This window comes from Mauremys reevesii, linkage group 5 (genome assembly GCF_016161935.1).
Source record: "Mauremys reevesii isolate NIE-2019 linkage group 5, ASM1616193v1, whole genome shotgun sequence".
NCBI classification, from domain to species: Eukaryota; Metazoa; Chordata; order Testudines; family Geoemydidae; genus Mauremys; species Mauremys reevesii.
In genome coordinates, this window is record NC_052627.1 from 137,297,426 (window position 1) to 137,314,254 (window position 16,829).

A 16,829-nucleotide genomic window follows, 5' to 3' on the forward strand; every position below is an offset into this window, starting at 1 on the left:
CTTTAAGGGGAATTTGCACAGGATCCGGCTCGGTGCACCTGCCCGGATTGCAAGCTGTGGTGGTAACGCCACTCCCTTTTGTACATGCAGTGGCCCAGGTGGCAGGTGCAAACCCGTGTGAGCTCAGCGGGCCCCAGAGTCAGGAAGGTCTCCACCAGGTAACCGTGGAATGACGTTCGTACAGTTGGGTGCAGCTTCACTGTAGCCCCAGGGCCAACCCAAGGTGTTGAGATAGTGCCTGGACTTCAGCGTGGGGTGATGGGGGGATGCGGGAAATCTGAAACCTGCTGCTGTAACGGCCTCGGCTTCCCGTGCAGACCGAACTAAAGGCACAGGTGTGATCTCAGCGGCTGGGCTATTTAAGGCCTGATTTGCACCCACCCTACCTTAGCGACTCTCCCTGTCTCCATACAAACTCCGAGTCGCTTGGATTCCTGGTCTGTGATGCTTAACGGGTAGAAGGGGGGAAATGGGGATTCCTGCCTAGCTCTAGTGTGGAGGCAGCGACGTTAAATCTCAGCTCATGAGTAATTTTTTTTAAAGTTTTAAATCACAGCAGCAAGCCCCCTCCTTGTAAATTCCCTGGGCCCGTTGCATCTCGGCGTGTGTCTCTTACATCCTTAGCCAAAGGAGGCAGGATTTCACGTGGCTCCATGAACCAGCCCCACCCGTCACGCGTACGGTTTTGGCTTCCTCAAAGTGGTGAGAAAAACGAAACTCTCCACTCCCCTGGGCCCATTTTGGAAGCGACGTGCTAATGTCTGGGAAAGCTCTGCCCTGCTGCCCACTTGAGCGCGCCGGCACGTGCACGGGAGGGGCTGGCCTGGCAAGCGCTTCGCAGGCTGCTCACGTGGCAGCCGAGTTTAAAATAAACCTGGCAGAGCCTCTTGTGGGTCAGCGCTTCTGGTGTGCGGCGTTTCCTGCCGGGGCTCGGCAAGGCTTGAGGCTCAGAAACGGGGCTGAGAAAACATGCTGGGTTTCCTGTTCACCAGTTCTCACTGCGGCTGCGTGGCTGGTAGCGGGACGGCTGTGCTTCGCCCCAGAGGTGGCTGCATTGCAGCACCAGGTTTGAGTAAATGTTCTCACCTATAACGGGAAAGATTGGAACCCTTGGCCCGTCTACAGCACTCTCCCGAGCATCTTGGATCGCTTTTGCAAACCATCACTGAGCGCCCCCTCCCCCCCGTAGCTCTGAGATGGGGAAACTGAGGCACGCAGTGGCAAACCCCGTTAAAACAAACAGTTCAGTGGCTGCCCCGTCTTAACCCCGTTCTCAAAGGGGGCGTTGAGAGCTGCCTCATTGCAGCTGCTCAGCAGTTCGTGCAGCGCTGGCCCATGGGTGCCTTTCCGTGATTGGCTCAGGACAATGCCATTTAGATGGGTGGCCTCTCTATGCCTCTGCCACTGGTGTGGCCTGGCCTCCTTCCTCCCAGCATTCTGGGCGGTGGAGCCCTCGGGAGGGCGTCGTTCGCTGGGGGCTCTGTCCTGGGCTGAGCACTGGAGGGATTTTCCACTGGGAGGGAGAGGCAGCAGGACTCACACCCAGCGGATGCGTGGCTGTTGTGCTAACAGGCACCTCTCACCGGCGTAGGTTGTAATAGGGCCGATGAGAGTGTCACGGGGGGGAGGGGGGTTTCTAGATAACACAGCTGAGTGCTCCATCGCAGATCTGCAAGTCCTTTGCCAGGATGGGGAATGTCACTAGCCCCCATTTTAAAGGAGCGAGGGGGCGTGACCTACCCAAGGGCACCCAGCAGAGCCAGGAACAGAACCCAGGGCACCGCATTGGACCATGCTGCAGGGATCATGCAAACCTGCCCCACTGCGATTTCTCCTCCGCCTCCCACCCAGCCTGGACTCTGGGTCTCTTTGCAGCAGGTTGCAGCGTGATGTGGAATCCGCACACGGCAGCCGTGAGCCAAAACTGGATTTCGGCAAGTTGGTCTTTAACAGGCCAACACCTCCGTCAGTCCCAGAGCTGGCACGGCTCTTAGTGCCAGCTGAGACGGGTTTCTAATTGTCCAGAGCGTGTTCCCTGGCCTGGCCTAACAGCCCTGGGCCACTGCCTGCCATGCCAGTGCCTCCTAACCACCCTTTTGTCTCCTCCCTCCACCCTTGGCTTCCTGCCATCCCACGTCACCCTTCTGCTAAAGGAAGACTGGCTGTGATTACACACAGGCCTGGGACGCAGGAGTTCCCTGCTCGGTGACAGCCTCCCTGTGTGTGACCCTGGGCAAGTCACTCACTCTCTGCGCCTCAGTTTCCCATCCATAAAATGGGGGTAAAATTATTTTCTACCTCACAGATTCTGCTCTTAACATAATTGACTCACCTGTGTGCTCAGCCTGAAAGGAATGAACCCCACTTTTTGCTCATGGTCCCCCTGCATGGCCAGCCTGGCTCTGGGGGAAGGCTGGGGTCTGTCCCCGTTAGCCCTGCTGGGCCAGGTTGGCTCTGGGGGAAGGCTGGGGTCTGTCCCCGTTAGCCCGGCAGGTCCAGCCTGGCTCTGGGGGAAGGCTGGGGTCTGTCCCCGTTAGCCCTGCTGGGCCAGGTTGGCTCCCTCTTTGATGTTTGTGAAGTGCTGCGAGGTGTGATAGTTGAGGTGTGATAGTTGTGTACACGCACCCTCCCTCTCCTCACACATTCCACGGGCGGGTGTGTCCCCCAGGGAACATTCCTGCCCCAGGGAATAAGGGAGCTGATGTTTTAACTACCAGGCAGTGCTTTGAGATGAGACTCAGGAAGTGGGGGCTCTGGCCCGTCCCGTCCCGTCCCGTCCGTGGTACTGATCGGCCAGGCCTGCCCCAGTGGGCGTTTGGCCATTGATTTCAGTGGAAGTGAGATGGCAGGCGGGCGGGCGTTTGGCTTTATGCAGCGCAGGGATAGGACTGTGTCTTGCTTTATCCACCCACCCACCTCAGGATTTTCTGGTGAGCCTAGTGCTTGCCGGGTCTGATCCTGCACCTCTTCCTCCTATGGGTAAAGCACTGGCTTTGTGGGTTGGAGAGGGTGAGCCAGGTCTCCAGGGGTTGCCCAGGGAGAGGCTAAGGTAGCAGCCCTTTAGTTCAGAGGTCACCTCATTGACTCACCCGTACAGACTGCAAGCTTGGGCCCGGGCTGCGTTCAACAGACCGTAACCACCTTTGCTGCTTCTCAGGCGCAGCCCTTCACCCAGCGCATCCATCCAGCTACTTAGAGACCCCCAGCCCCTGAGTCCGTCCCCTACCCCTGGGAGGGGAGGGGTTTTACCACAGACTGTGGCAGGGTCATTGTGAAAGTGACCGTGCTCACCTAGCATCACAGGCCGTGTCAGACTGGACCAGACCCGCGGTCCATCCAATCTCGTAGCCTGTCTCTGACAGGGGCCTGCACCAGAGTCTGCAGAGGAAGGAGCAAGAACCCTGCCGTCGGCAGGTAGGGGATAACCTGCTCCCACCCCCCATGAGGGCTCAGCCGAGGGCATTTCTTTTGGGGATGTCACAGAGGCAGCTGTTGACATTCAAAAAGCAGCAGCCCTTCCCCTACGGGCACGGACAGAGCGGGGCCGTCCAGCTTGGTGACTGGGGCCTCTCCGTGCGAACGCTGCCAAGGCAGGAGGCCGCGTGCTCTGTCTCTCCCATGGCACCGCAGGAGTCAGGGAACCGACTGGCTGCCAACTATTTCTGAGCATGAGTCACCGTGTTGCTGAATTCTATGATCCCACTTGGCCCAGGGACGGGAATGTCGATTTCACGTGGCCGGGCCCCGTGACTGCTCGGCCCCCTTTGCTCACAGCCACGCCCCCTCCGGGTTTCCTCTGGGCAGCCGGCGCCGTGTGCCGTTTAAAATTACGAATCACATTCCACGACAAGCCCATCCCCCACCCACCTTGAGTTCTCCTGCACGTGTTTGCACTGTCCGGCGAGCGGATGCAAAGGCAAAGAATGACAAAACGGCACAGGCTTTTCTCAGGGCGTGGATTGCTTTTTAAAACCCAAGCTCTAGGGCTAGAATGTATGGAGGGCGATCGGACGCTGCGGGGGAAGAATTTGGGCTAGATTCACTGGGCTGCTCCAGCTGTTTTACTGGAATGGCCCAAAGCAGCTGGAACATGCCGGTGAATGTAGCTCAGATGCTGCTATGCTTTGTAACGCTCACCTTAAAGACAACGGCGAAATGGAGGGCAACAGTGGGGCTGTGCCCTTCTTTTTCTCCTTGGTGGCATATAAAAACACCCAGATTTTTCAAAAATGTTCCTGTTGCTTTTTATCGATCTCGCCTTGTCTAAAGGGCTAATAATGGATGAATAGATGTTTCAGTGAATGGTGGATCAATTGTCAAAGTGTCTGTTATTATGGCTTATTATAACACCTTCTAATGATGTGCTTTATTAATCGAGTCCCACAGCGGCCGCTCCATTATCTTCCCCAGGATCGATGTCAGACTAACAGGCCTATAATTACCCAGGACATCCTGTTTAATCTTTAAATACTGGCACAACATAAGCTTCCTTCAGATCTGCTGGATCTTCCCCAGTGTTTCAAGGAGTAAGAACTATAGTTTTAGGCTCAATTCTTTTATATTTCTGTCACAACTATCAGTGAGTTGTATCCGACGCTTTACCATTTGTAAAATCTCACACTCATTACAGAAGCAGTAGCAGCGTGTGCCTATTAAGGTACCCTAATCACATCAGTCATTACTGAAATGCAGCCTCCTCTGGGGTGAAATGCAACAGCTGTTTAATAGCTCACAGCAACACTACACAGTTTAGAATAATACACACACACACACAAATCACTCTTGGGGAAGGAGGTGACCATGGAGGGGCCAGGCTGCTGGGGTTCTACCCTCCCATGTCACCCCAAAAGCTCACTTCTGCAGGCTTTATGCTGCGTGTCTGATTAACCCCCTCCCCCCAGATGCCTGAGTGTGACAGATGATTTATCCACCATGGTATTGACTGCACATGCTTGCCTTTGGGCATTCAGGATAGGAATCATTAAGGCTGACAAGGCAGGCTACATTTACTATTGAGGGGTTTGCTTTTCACTGTGGAGTTGCTGTTATCACTATTAGTATTGCGCAAAGTGCTGTGCAAGCCACAAAACTGAGATCTGTGCCCAGGAGCGCTTACAGGCTAGCCATGAGAAGGCAGGATACAACGGGGAGTCCGGAGCAAGGAAGAATTAAGGCTTTAGGTAGACTAGGAAATGTGTAGTGGTGCAATGACATGGATGCAGTTACCTGCTGCACTGCAATCCAAATGCACTGGAGGGTTGCACTGATGCAGCTATGCTGGTGCCAAAGACCCCAGTACAGCCAGGCTCTTAGGGCTTGTCTACACAGAGTTACTCTGAAATAGCGATTCTGCTTTACAGTCACACTCTGCCTTCACCTGAATTAGCTTTCAAGAGCAGACAAGTGGCTGAGAGGGGCAGCTTCATTACCTTCGGAGAACACGGCTGTGCGGACAGCCCCCAAGTGGAGACGCAGCTAGGTCAGCCCCCAAGTGGAGACGCAGCTAGGTCAGCCCCCAAGTGGAGACGCAGCTAGGTCAACAGAAGAATGCTTCCATGGCACCAGCTACCTCTCCTGGGGCAGCAGTGTCGCTCTCCATCGGGAAAGCAGCTGCGCCTCCGCTTCGGGGTTATGCCGGCGTAACGAGGGCGCCGTAGCTGTGCCGGTCGAGTCCCCGGAGCGTAGCCAGCCCCTACGATGGTTTTGATCCATCTCCACTAATTCCCAACGCAAGCTTAGTTCACTAGGGAGTTTTAAAGTGAATGTATTTAGTGCTGGTGAAAAGTGCCAGCTAGCAGCCCTGGAAACTGACACCCTCAGATTTCCCACACAACAGGCAGCGGCAGGGCAAGCCAGGTGCACAGTGACCCAGCCTTAAGCTGGAGGACAGCTCGGCTCAGTTTCCAGGGCCCATTCTGGCCTTGCCCTCTACTGAGGCTGCCAATAGAGTGGCCCTTGCTATGCTGCTGGGGGTGGGGGGAGGGGTTGGATGCAAACACCCGCCAGCTAAGGGACTAGGCTGAGATCCACACAACTCGTGACAGGCAGGCCACCAACCAGTCAAGAGAGGGGATCAGCTGCCGCCAACCCAGGCTGCATTCCAGAGGCGACAGGCTCTGTGGCCCAACACCCTCAGCCAAAAGCAGCACTAGCTGAGGAACAAAGGAGTTAAAACCCCATCCCTGCGGAAGGGAGGGCGCTTGGCTGCTGGGCTGGAATGGGCCACCCAGTAGCACTGGCTAGGGAGAGTCTCGAAATTCAAATGCTGCTGTGTTTGCGTGGGTGCATTGTTCAAGCCCACTCTGCTGTGTTGTGTTTGGTGTCTATTTCTGGTCACACCCAGACGTAGTGCATTTCAGGGATATGACCAGGCTACTGATGTGGGGGCAGCTGGGGGAAACAGTCCTGCTCCGATGGCACGGGGCTGGGTTAAACGACTCTCTGGTGCAAGCACCCTAATATTGGTTACACCAGGAACAGCCCTGCTCTCAGTGTGTTTCTGCAGGATGAGCAAACTGCGTTCAACAAGGAAAAAACTGACCCAAACTCTCACACTGAGCCACAGAGCTGTGCCAAATTCTTACAAACGGGGGATGTTTGGGTAATTTGCACTTCCTCCTGGCCTTTCTCCTCTCGTGGGGATATAGGACTGGAAGGGACATCCTGAGTCTTCAAGTTTCGTTACCTGCTATCACAGGCAACCGTTACATCACCTTGTCTCCTCTGGGAGTGAAAGAATTAATTAGTATGTTGGGCATTGCCTGGTTTTATTGACTCTCATTAAGGTACAGACAGGACACGTGTTCTTTGCACTGCACAGAATGTACCCAAGAGCTAAAGGAGGAACTCTGTTACCTTGGGTCAGTACCAGCTTGTTATGTAGTTCCCAGGGCTGGCGGGACGAGTGCAGAGATGTAGCCAGGGTAACTGAGCAGGGTTTCTGTGGACACACGCTGTCTAGTGGTATCCCTGGCACTGTGAAATCTTTGGCAAGGCTCTCCCTGTGGGCCTCACTTTTCCTATCTGCAACACGAGGATAAAAAGCCTCTGAGGGGAACAGGAGGCTTAATTCCTTGATGACTATGAAGTGTTTGGAGATCCTTGGATGAAACCTTGCAAAACAACCCAGACTGAAATACAGAGAGAAAGGCCTGGTTTCTCCAACACAGCAGAAAGCAGGAGACCTTGGGAATCTGGTCAGAAAGCCCCAGCTCCTCAAAGGCTGGGAGCTTCAGACAGACACCAGGACTTTCTGGCCACTTCTCCCAGTTGTTTTAAGATGCCCCCATCACCACTCAGCAGCAATATCTTTACATTCAAACCTTACATTGGAGCTCCCTCTGCTGGCTGAATAGAAGAGCTCTCAGGCAGGAAGCAGGCCTGGGTTCAGCTAAGGCAGGGGTGGGCAAACTTTTTGGCCCAAGGGCCACGTTTGGGTGGGGAAATTGCATCCAGGGCCATGAATGTAGAGCGGGAGCAGTGTGCAGGAAGGGGCTCAGGGCAAGGGGTTGGAGCAGAGGAGGGGTGTGGGGTGCAGGAGGGGGCCATAGTTTGACCACCCCTGAGCTAAGGCCACCTGGCCTGGGTATGTTCACAGCCACACTGTGGTCAGTGGGGAAATTGGAAACCTGGGGCTGAATTCAGTGGCCAGTTGCTGTAATTTACACCTTGTTCCGGCCCCACAGCAGGTGCCTGACACCAAATCAGAGGTATCCGGAAACAAGCAGGAGAGCGGGTATCCCTGGCACTGTGAAATCTGCTTCCACAGCCCGCCGGGTACATCCACTGGCAGCTGCGCCAAGGGGCCCGAGCCCAGGTGTGTACCTGGTACGGTTCCCAAACGGTCCCTTTTGGGGGCAAGCGGAGCCCCGCACACAGGCTGCTGCCTCCCCTCTTCGGCTCCTTCAGTCCTGAGGGTCGGGCTGCGCTTCCCCCCACAGCTACTGTTTGAGGCACACCCCAGCCACAGCCCCACGGAGCCAGGGCACCTCTTCCCGGCAGCTCCGGGCGCCGGCCAGCAGGGCCCCCCGCCGAAGCTGGATGCGGTGGGGGGCTCAGTGACCAGGGGCCTATTCCCGGTCTCTTGTTCTGGCCCATCGCCGGGCAGCGTCCAGGGACTGGCCACCCGTCGGGAGCAGCGGGCGCTGTCGGGGGCTCGCTGCAGCGAATCGCCCCCGCTGGGCCTGTCCACACGGCGCGAGCCCGGCGTTGGCAGCGCTGGGTGACCGGGGGGGGGTGTGCGCGCCTCACTTGCACGCGTGGAGGGACACCCGGGACACAGACCCCCGTGGCTCTGCCGCCAGCTCGCCGGGGACCCCGAGTTCAAAGCGGCGCCAGCCCCCGCGCGCTTCTCGGGGTAGGGGTTTGATCCGGATTCACTCCGGATTGGCCGGAGCCGAAGCGGGCGCGCGGGGCCTGCAGCCACACCGCCGGCAGGGGAGCCGGGTCCCCGCGCCCGAACCGGGCGCTTCGGCTCCGCCAATCCCGCACTGCCCCTGGGCAGATCCCGCCCCCACGGCGTCCGGCCAAGCGCTGTGCTGTGAGCTGGCCACGCCCCTCCCAGACAGCCAATTACCGCGGGGCTATGTCCCGCCCCTGCCAGCGATAGCCAATCACCGCAGAGCTCTTTCCGCCCCCTCCCAGAGATAGTCAATCCCGGCAAAGCTCTTCCCGGCTTCCCAGAGATGGCCAATCCCCGCAGAGCTTTTCCCCGCCCCTCCCAGAGATAGCCAATCCCCGCAGAGCTCTTTCCGCCCCTCCCAGAGATAGCCAATCCCGGCAAAGCTCTTCCCGGCTTCCCAGAGATAGCCAATCCCCGCAGAGCTTTTCCCCGCCCCTCCCAGAGATGGCCAATCCCCGCAGAGCTCTTCCCCGCCCCTTTGCCGGCGGCAGCCAATCCCCGGAGGGCTCTCCCGTCTGGCCCTGTGGGGAATGCGCCGTGCGCGGGCTCGCGGCGCCGGGGGCGAGGAGCGCGGCGGTGAGTGCGGGCGGGAGGCTCCCGGAGCTGCCGGCCCCGCGCGGCCACCGGACTACATTTCCCAGCATGCACCGGGGCGGCCCGAGCCCCAGGTCGCCGCGTGCCCGCGCGGCCGGAGCGCGCCTGGGTCCGATCCGTGCAGCAGCCGCTGCCGTGCACCGGTGAGCCCCGCCCGCCGGCACCGCTCTGCAGCCCCCGCCCCAGGGCCCCTGCATTTCCCCTAGACCCCGGTGTGCCCCACGCGCCTCTGGCCACCCTCTGCAACCCCATGCACCCCCTCTGAGCGCCACCCCTGCACCTTCCCCGCCCGGGTCCCGGTGCCTCCCCGCCGGCACCGCTCTGTAGCTCCCGGCTCTCAGGGCTTCCCTGTATTGCCCCTAGACCCCGTGTGCCCCACGCGCCTCTGGCCACCCTCTGCAACCCCATGCACCCCCTCTGAGCGCCCCCTTCACCTTCCCCCGCCCGGGTCCCGGTGCCTCCCCGCCGGCACCGCTCTGCAGCCCCCGGCTCTCAGGGCCCCTGCATTGCCCCTAGACCCCAGTGTGCCCCACGCGCCTTTGGCCACCCTCTGCAACCCCTGCACCTCCTCTGTGTGCCCCCACCTTCCCCACCCCGGGTCCTGGTGCCTCCCCCGCCGGCACCGCTCTGCAGCTCCGCCCCGGCCCTGCATTTCCCCTAGACCCCAGTGTGCCCCACACGCCTCTGGCCACCCTCTGCAACCCCATGGACTCCCCCTCTGAGCGCCACCTGCACCTTCCCCGGGGTACCCAGCCCACTGAGCACAGCTCTGAGCGCGGGTGCGGTGCTGCCGCGCCCCGGCACCTCTGCCAGGCCATGGTCTGAGCCGCCCCAGGTGCCTGCCCAGCTCGGTGGGTGAAGCCCTGTGTCTGGGGGCACCGGGGCTGGGAAGAGGTTGTGGCGTTGGGGCCCACCCAGATTTCCCCTCATAGCTGCGCCGCTGCCCCCCATGGGCCTCCCTGCCTTCCCTGCACCCTCCATGAATCTTTGGGCCCTCCAGGGCCCTTTGACACCCTGCATCCTCCTTCAGCTGCTCCATCATTCCTGCCCCCGCGCCCCCCTCAGCCCCTGAGACACCCCCTGTGACTTCTCTTACATCTCCCCTGAGGCCTCGCCAGTCCCACCGTACTAACACGGCGTAGTCACGGTGCCCTGGCCCTGCCACGCGTCCCCGCTGTGCCCTGGCACCGCTGTGCCTTGTCTTGCACCCACCACATCCTGCAGGGCAGTCGGGTCGCCACCATGGGCGTCTCTGGCGACTCCACGCCATCCCCCTACCGCGTGAGCCTGTCACGCCTGGCCGCAGGGGGCTGTCGTGTCACATCCGCCCACATCTTCCTTCCCAGCCTCAACTGCCCCTCCCGGGGCTGGGGAAAGGAGCCCCAAGTGCCCTGCTGTGAGGGGTGTGGGGAGTGAGAGGCGAGTCGGGCTCAGCCTCTTTGGGAAGCAGGTAGAGTCGTGCTTAGTGTTGATGGTGCCTCTTATTTCCCCCCTTTTCCTGTTATTCCAGAGCTTTGGGAAGAGGGGAATGATCCTCCCAGCTGGCTGTAGAGAGGCCCTGGCACCCCTGAGCCGCACGCGCCGATATCCTGTGATGATCACTCACCGCTTGCGTGTCCTTCCTTAGGATGCAGCATCATGGTTCACGCATTCCTCATCCATACGCTGCACCCTCGGCCCGGGGCAGAGGCTGGGCTCTGCCGCGTGCTGTATTCCAGGGTCTTTGGCTCTGAGAGGCTGGACCAGTCACCAGAGGAGCCCGGGCCGCATGATCTCGAGAAGGAGAGACTGGGCAGGAAGGAGCAGATTTTGGCTGTGGCCAGGTAAAGGATTCACCCACATCTGAATGTGACTGCGCTGCAGGGCCCAGCACAGGGGGTGGGGGGGAGTTAGTGTCCTAGAATCTAAGGATCAGAGGGGGAGCCGTGTTAGTCTGGATCTGTAAAAGCAGCAGAGAGTCCTGTGGCACCTTATAGACTAACAGACATATTGGAGCATGAGCTTTCCTGGGTGAAATTACATCCGACGTCATGCATGTGACGAAGTGGGTATTCACCCACGAAAGCTCATGCTCCAGTACGTCTGTTAGTCTATAAGGTGCCACAGGATTCTTTGCTGCTTTTTATAGAATCTAAGGGTACATTTACACTGCAGAGAACAGGGCCTGCGGCAGCAAGACTCCAAGCCCAGGACAACTGAATTGGGCTCATGCTACCGGGCTAGAAATAGCAGTGGAGACCTTCGGGCGAGCAGAGAGGAAAGTTAGGAGCCATTAGGAAAGGGATAGAGAATAAGACAGAAAATATCATATTGCCTCTGTATAAATCCATGATACGCCCACACCTTGAATACTCTGTGCAGTTCTGGTCATCCCATCTCAAAAGTAGATGTATTAGAATTGGAAAAGGTACAGGAAAGGGCAACAAAAATGACTAGGGGTATGGAACAGCTTCCATCTGAGGAGAAATGGAAAAGACTGGGGCTGTTCGGCTTGGAAAGAGACGACTAAGGGGGGATATGACTGAGGTCTATACAGTCATGACTGGGGTGGGGAAAGTGAATAAGGAAGTGTTATTTACTCCTCATAACACAAGAATCAGGGGTCAGCCAATGAAGTTACTAGGCAGTAGATTGAAAACAAACCAAAGGAGGTATTTCTCCACATAACGCACAGTTAACCTGTGGAACTTGTGCCAGGGGATGATGTGAAGGCCAGAAGTATAACTGGGTTCAAAAGTTCACGGAGGATGGGTCCACTAATGGCTATTAGCCAAGATTATCAGGGATGCAACCCCATGCTCTGCGTGTCCCTAGCCTCTGTTTGCCAGAAGCTGGAAATGGGCGACAGGGGTGGATCACTTGATGATTTCCTGTTCTGTTCACTCCCTCTGGGGCACCTGGCACTGGCCACTGCCGGCAGACAGGATACTGGGCTAGATGGACCTTTGGTCTGACCCAGTCTGGCCACTCTTTTGTCTTAGAGCCCAGGCTCCAGCCCAAGCCTGAATGTCTGAGCTCCTATTTTTAGCCTCGTAGCATGAGCCCCGTGAGTCTGAGTCAGCTGACCCGGCTTCTGAGACTTGCTGCCATGGGTCTGTTTTGGTAGGGTCGATGTACCCATAGACTCTAGAGCAGGGCACGTTTTGGGTCCCTTATCCCCCACTGGGGAGAGGAGCGAATGTGAACATTCCAGGGAGCTCTTTATAAAGTAAAATACCCAGCTGTGCTCTGTGCTTCATCCCAGAGGGAAGACTTGGTACGTCCCTTCCAGCCCTCCCACGGCCCAGAGCAGGCTTGTTCTGCAGGGCTTTGTTTTCCCAAGCGATGGGGCTCCCACACGTTCCCCTTGGGGGATGAATCTGCAGCCTGCGTCATCTTGCTATCAGGCAGATCTTCCAGGGATGTTCAGGCCCCGTTTCCTTTTCTTAACCCCATCCTCTTATAAAATGACTGTATCTCTCTCTCTGTTTCTGGCCTTTCCCAGGCAGGTGGATTCAACATGTAAATTGCTGCACCAGGCATCAGGGCGCCCTGCCTCTGACTTCCCTGTCCAGCTGCCCGACGAACCCATTTCCCTCCAGGATGCCCCATGTGGGGTGTTCCGCCTCCCTCCCGGGGATCCCTTCTGTGAGAACAAGACGGTGCTCTGGCTGGGGGTCCTGTCTCTGGGCTTCGCTCTGGTGTGCGACCCCCAGGAGAACCTGATGCTTGCCGAGAACACCCTGCGGCTGGTGGTAAAGTATCTCCTGGAGCATCTGAAGCTGCTGAACCAGGGCAGCGACGTGGTCCTCAAGGCAGACAAGACCGAGATTATCCTGAGCAAGTTCCTGCCCCATGGGCAGTTGCTCTTCCTGAATGATCAGTTTGTCCAGGGACTAGAAAAGGAGCTGGGTGCCTGTCTGTCCAAGTAGAAGGCTCTTAGTGGAGTGCGCCGTCGGCTCATGGGCTGGGCAGACCCTCTGCCTGGGTCAGTCGGCAGGCAGCATGAACGCTGGGAGGGGCGGAGGGTGCACTGTCGTTTAAAGGAGACACATCAAGGTTGGTAGCTATGGCCCTGGTAGTTATTATCCTTGTTCTGGCCATGCAGCACGTCCCTCTGGCTGCATCCTCCCACCGAAATCTCCTGTCCCACGGCGGGGGCGGGGGCAGCCCTTAGAGGAAGGGGGAGATGTGTGTGCGGTTGGGGGATGTGCACCTGTCACCCGCTTGAAACGATTGCTCAGTTCCTATTCTCAATAAACTTGGCTTGGCTGGGAGAAACCCGCCTGCGTCATCCACTGCTCAAGGGTGTCCTGTTTCCTCCTCAGTGTGAGTTGAGGGCTGGGGCGAGGAGCCGGCCTCTTGGTTCTTTGGGGGTGGATGGAGCCCCACCCTCGGGAACAATAGCCACCTCCTCCAAAGGGCCGTGGGGGACGTCTTGGGGCAAATGTAAAGCAGGGCTAGGAGTGAGGTCTGCTGCAGCTCTGGGCACGTCCTCAAGAAAGAAGAATTTCCAAGGGATGCAGAAGACTCTGCTGTCAAGACACAGTCATGCTGGCTTTGGAACTGGGCTATTCCTTTGAAAAGCAAGGGCCGGGTTCTGTTCTCACACTAGTCTCATTCTAGGCTTGAGTTACTCCTATATATGAGAGAGGACAATCAGACCCCGAGAGTATAAACCCAGCTCAGGATTCTTTTCCCCATCTAATTGCAGCCTGGCCTGAGCGTTGCAGCCTTAAGAAGTGTGTCCCTTCCAGAAATCATGGGGATGCTTTTAATGGCCTTCTGGGCAGGTTCTGCATAGCTGAGTTGAGGGTCAGCCCAATTTAGAATAACTTTTTTCCTTTCAGAAGTGTCCGAAATGGGCAATTCTTGTTTATTGGGCAGTTTTTGGTACCTGTGCTGTTTACTTCACTTGCTGTTCTGTTTTCCTTTCATATGGACACAATAGCAAAAATATGTGAGTATTTTAAAGAACTCTGACCCTCTGCCTGTCATCTCAGAGCTTAGTTACTGCTTCATATTGAGAAGCAATTAACCACTGGAACAACTTACTGAGGAATGTGGTGGATTCTCCTCTTGACATCTTTAAATCAAGATTGGATGGCTTTTTAGAATTCGTGCTGTAGCTGAACCACAAGCTATGGGCTCTATGGATGGGTCACTGGGTGACAGTCTCCGGGTGGTGTTATACAGGAGGACAGACTAGATGATCACAATGGTCCCTTCTAGCCCTGGAATCTACGTAACACGCATTACCAATAGCAGCACCACTCACCCAGGGCCAGGCTGCCTTGGGCAAGTGGTATCTGACTAGAGCTGGTAATGGCTGAAGGTTGTTGACAGCTGGTTGCTGTTCATCATCTTCTGTGAAAAGAATCTTGTGGTCCCAGTAGAGAGGTGCCTCCAAACCACCACCATTATTGGTAGCTTATTGGTTAAGAACTGAGTGGGTCTCAGAGATGGAGCTACTCCATCCCCAGTGAGGAGGGGGGGTGTTGGTAGAGGTCCATCGGCTGAGCTACTTGCTGTAGACATCAGTCCTCAGGGCTGTCATCTTTCTCCCAGTAATAAATGCCCTTGGAAATAAATATTCTACGTCTTTGAAGGAAGAGCAGCCTGAGATGCAGAAAAACAACCGATTGGGTCCTTCCAAGGAAGTGACAGTTTTGGGAGGGACTGCTCCTGTTGGGTTGGAAGGGACAGATATGTTTTGATACGTGGCACAGCGAGGCAGGGATAGAAGAGTTCGAACAGCTGTTAAATTCAGGCTCAGCTGCGAGACTGGCTTCATCTCCTCGGTGGCCCAAACATATTTGGAGACATCCCTTGCTTAGCACATACAACTGGACGTTTTAAATGTATGTATAGATGGTTTTGACATCATAGAATCATAGACTTTAAGGTCAGAAGGGAACATTATGATCATCTAGTCAGACCTCCTGCACAATGCAGGCCACAGAATCCCACCCACCCACTCCTGTATCAGACCTGAGTCTGAGCCATTAAAGTCCTCAAATCATGGTTTAAAGACTTCAAGGTTCAGAGAATCTTCCAGCAAGTGACCCGTGCCCCACGCTGCAAAGGAAGGTGAAAACCCCCCAGGGCTTCTGCCAATCTGCCCTGGAGGAAAATTCCTTCCCGACCCCAAGTATGGCGATCAGCTAAACCCCGAGTATGTGGGCAAGATTCAGTCAGACACCCAGGAAAGAATTCTCTGTAGTAACTCAGATCCCACCCCATCTAACATCCCATTACAAGCCATTGGGCATATTTACTGCTAGTAGTCAAAGACGAATCAATTTCCAAAATTAGTCTATCCCATTATACCATCCCCTCCATAAACTTATCAAGATTAGTCTTGAAGCCAGATATGTCTTTTGCCCCCACTGCTCCTCTTGGAAGGCTGTTCCAGAACTTCACTCCTCTGATGGTTAGAAACCTTTGTCTAATTTCAAGTCTAAACTTCCTGATAGCCAGTTTATATCCATTTGTTCTTGTGTCCACATTGGTACTGAGCTTAAATAATTCCTCTTCCTCCCTGGTATTTATTCCTCTGATATATTTGTAGAGAGCAATCGTATCTTCCCTCAGCCTTCTTTTGGTTAGGCTAAACAAGCCAAGCTCTTTGAGTCTCCTTTCGTAAGACAGGTTTTCCATTCCTCGGATCATCCTAGTAGCCCTTCTCTGTATCTGTTCCAGTTTGAATTCATCCTTCTTAAACATGGGAGACCAGAACTGCACACAGTATTCCAGATGAGGTCTCACCAGTGCCTTGTATGACGGTACTAACACCACCTTATCTCTACTGGAAATACCTCGCCTGATGCATCCCAAGACTGCATTAGCTTTTTTCATGGCCATATCACATTGGCGGCTCATAGTCATCCTGTGATCAACCAATACTCCGAGGTCCTTCTCCTCTGTTACTTCCAACTGATGCCTCCCCAGCTTATAACAATAGTTCTTGTTATTAATCCCTAAATGCATGACCTTGCACTTTTCACTATTAAATGTCATCCTATTACTATTACTCCAGTTACTAGGTCATCCAGATCTTCCTGTATGATATCCCGGTCCTTCTCTGTATTGGCAATACCTCCCAGCTGTGTGTCATCCACAAACTTTATTAGCACATTCCCACTTTTTGTGCCAAGGTCAGTAATAAAAAGATTAAATAAGATTGATCCCAAAACCGATCCCTGAGGAACTCCACTAGTAACCTCCTTCCAGCCTGACAGTTCACCTTTCAGTATGACCCGTTGTCGTCTCCCCTTTAACCAGTTCCTTATCCACCTTTCCATTTTCATATTGATCCCCATCTTTTCTAATTTAGCTAATAATTCCCCATGTGGAACCGTATCAAATGCCTTACTGAAATCGAGGTAAATTAGATCCACTGAGTTTCCTTTGTCTAAAAAAAATCTGTTACCTTCTCAAAGAAGACCAGGTTGGTTTGGCACAATCTACCTTTTGTAAAACCATGTTGTATTTTGTCCCAGTTACCATTCACCTCAACGTCCTTGACTACTTTTTCCTTCAAAAATTTTTCCAGGACCTTGCATACTACAGATGTCAAACTAACAGGCCTGTAGTTGCCTGGATCACTTTTTTTCCCTTTCTTAAAGATAGGAACTATGTTAGCAATTCTCCAGTTGTACGGTACAACCCCTGAGTTTACTAATTTCATTAAAAATTCTTGCTAATGGGCTTGCAATATCATGTGCCAGTTCCTTTAATATTCTTGGATGAAGATTATCTGGGCCCCCTGATTTAGTCCCATTAAGCTGTTCGAGTTTGGCTTCTACCTTGGATGTGGTAATATCTACCGCCATATCCTCATTCCCATTTGTCA

At 55.2% G+C, this 16,829-nt stretch overlaps 1 protein-coding gene across 2 annotated transcripts; it reads left to right on the forward strand.

Annotated features, from left to right (window-relative positions):
* The first annotated feature begins 8,891 nt into the window (after positions 1-8,891).
* LOC120405707 (AP-5 complex subunit sigma-1-like) lies at positions 8,892-13,670 on the forward strand. 2 transcript variants are annotated; one of them, XM_039539412.1, is made up of 3 exons: positions 8,892-8,977; positions 10,506-10,818; positions 12,480-13,670. In XM_039539412.1, exons 2-3 carry the CDS (start codon positions 10,634-10,636, stop codon positions 12,904-12,906), a joined length of 612 nt encoding a protein of 203 aa, XP_039395346.1. In that variant the 5' UTR covers positions 8,892-8,977; positions 10,506-10,633; the 3' UTR covers positions 12,907-13,670. The 2 variants fall into 2 exon arrangements, with proteins under 2 accessions (XP_039395346.1, XP_039395345.1); XM_039539411.1 differs by lacking the exon at positions 8,892-8,977 and adding an exon at positions 9,004-9,138.
* The last annotated feature ends 3,159 nt before the right edge of the window (positions 13,671-16,829 follow it).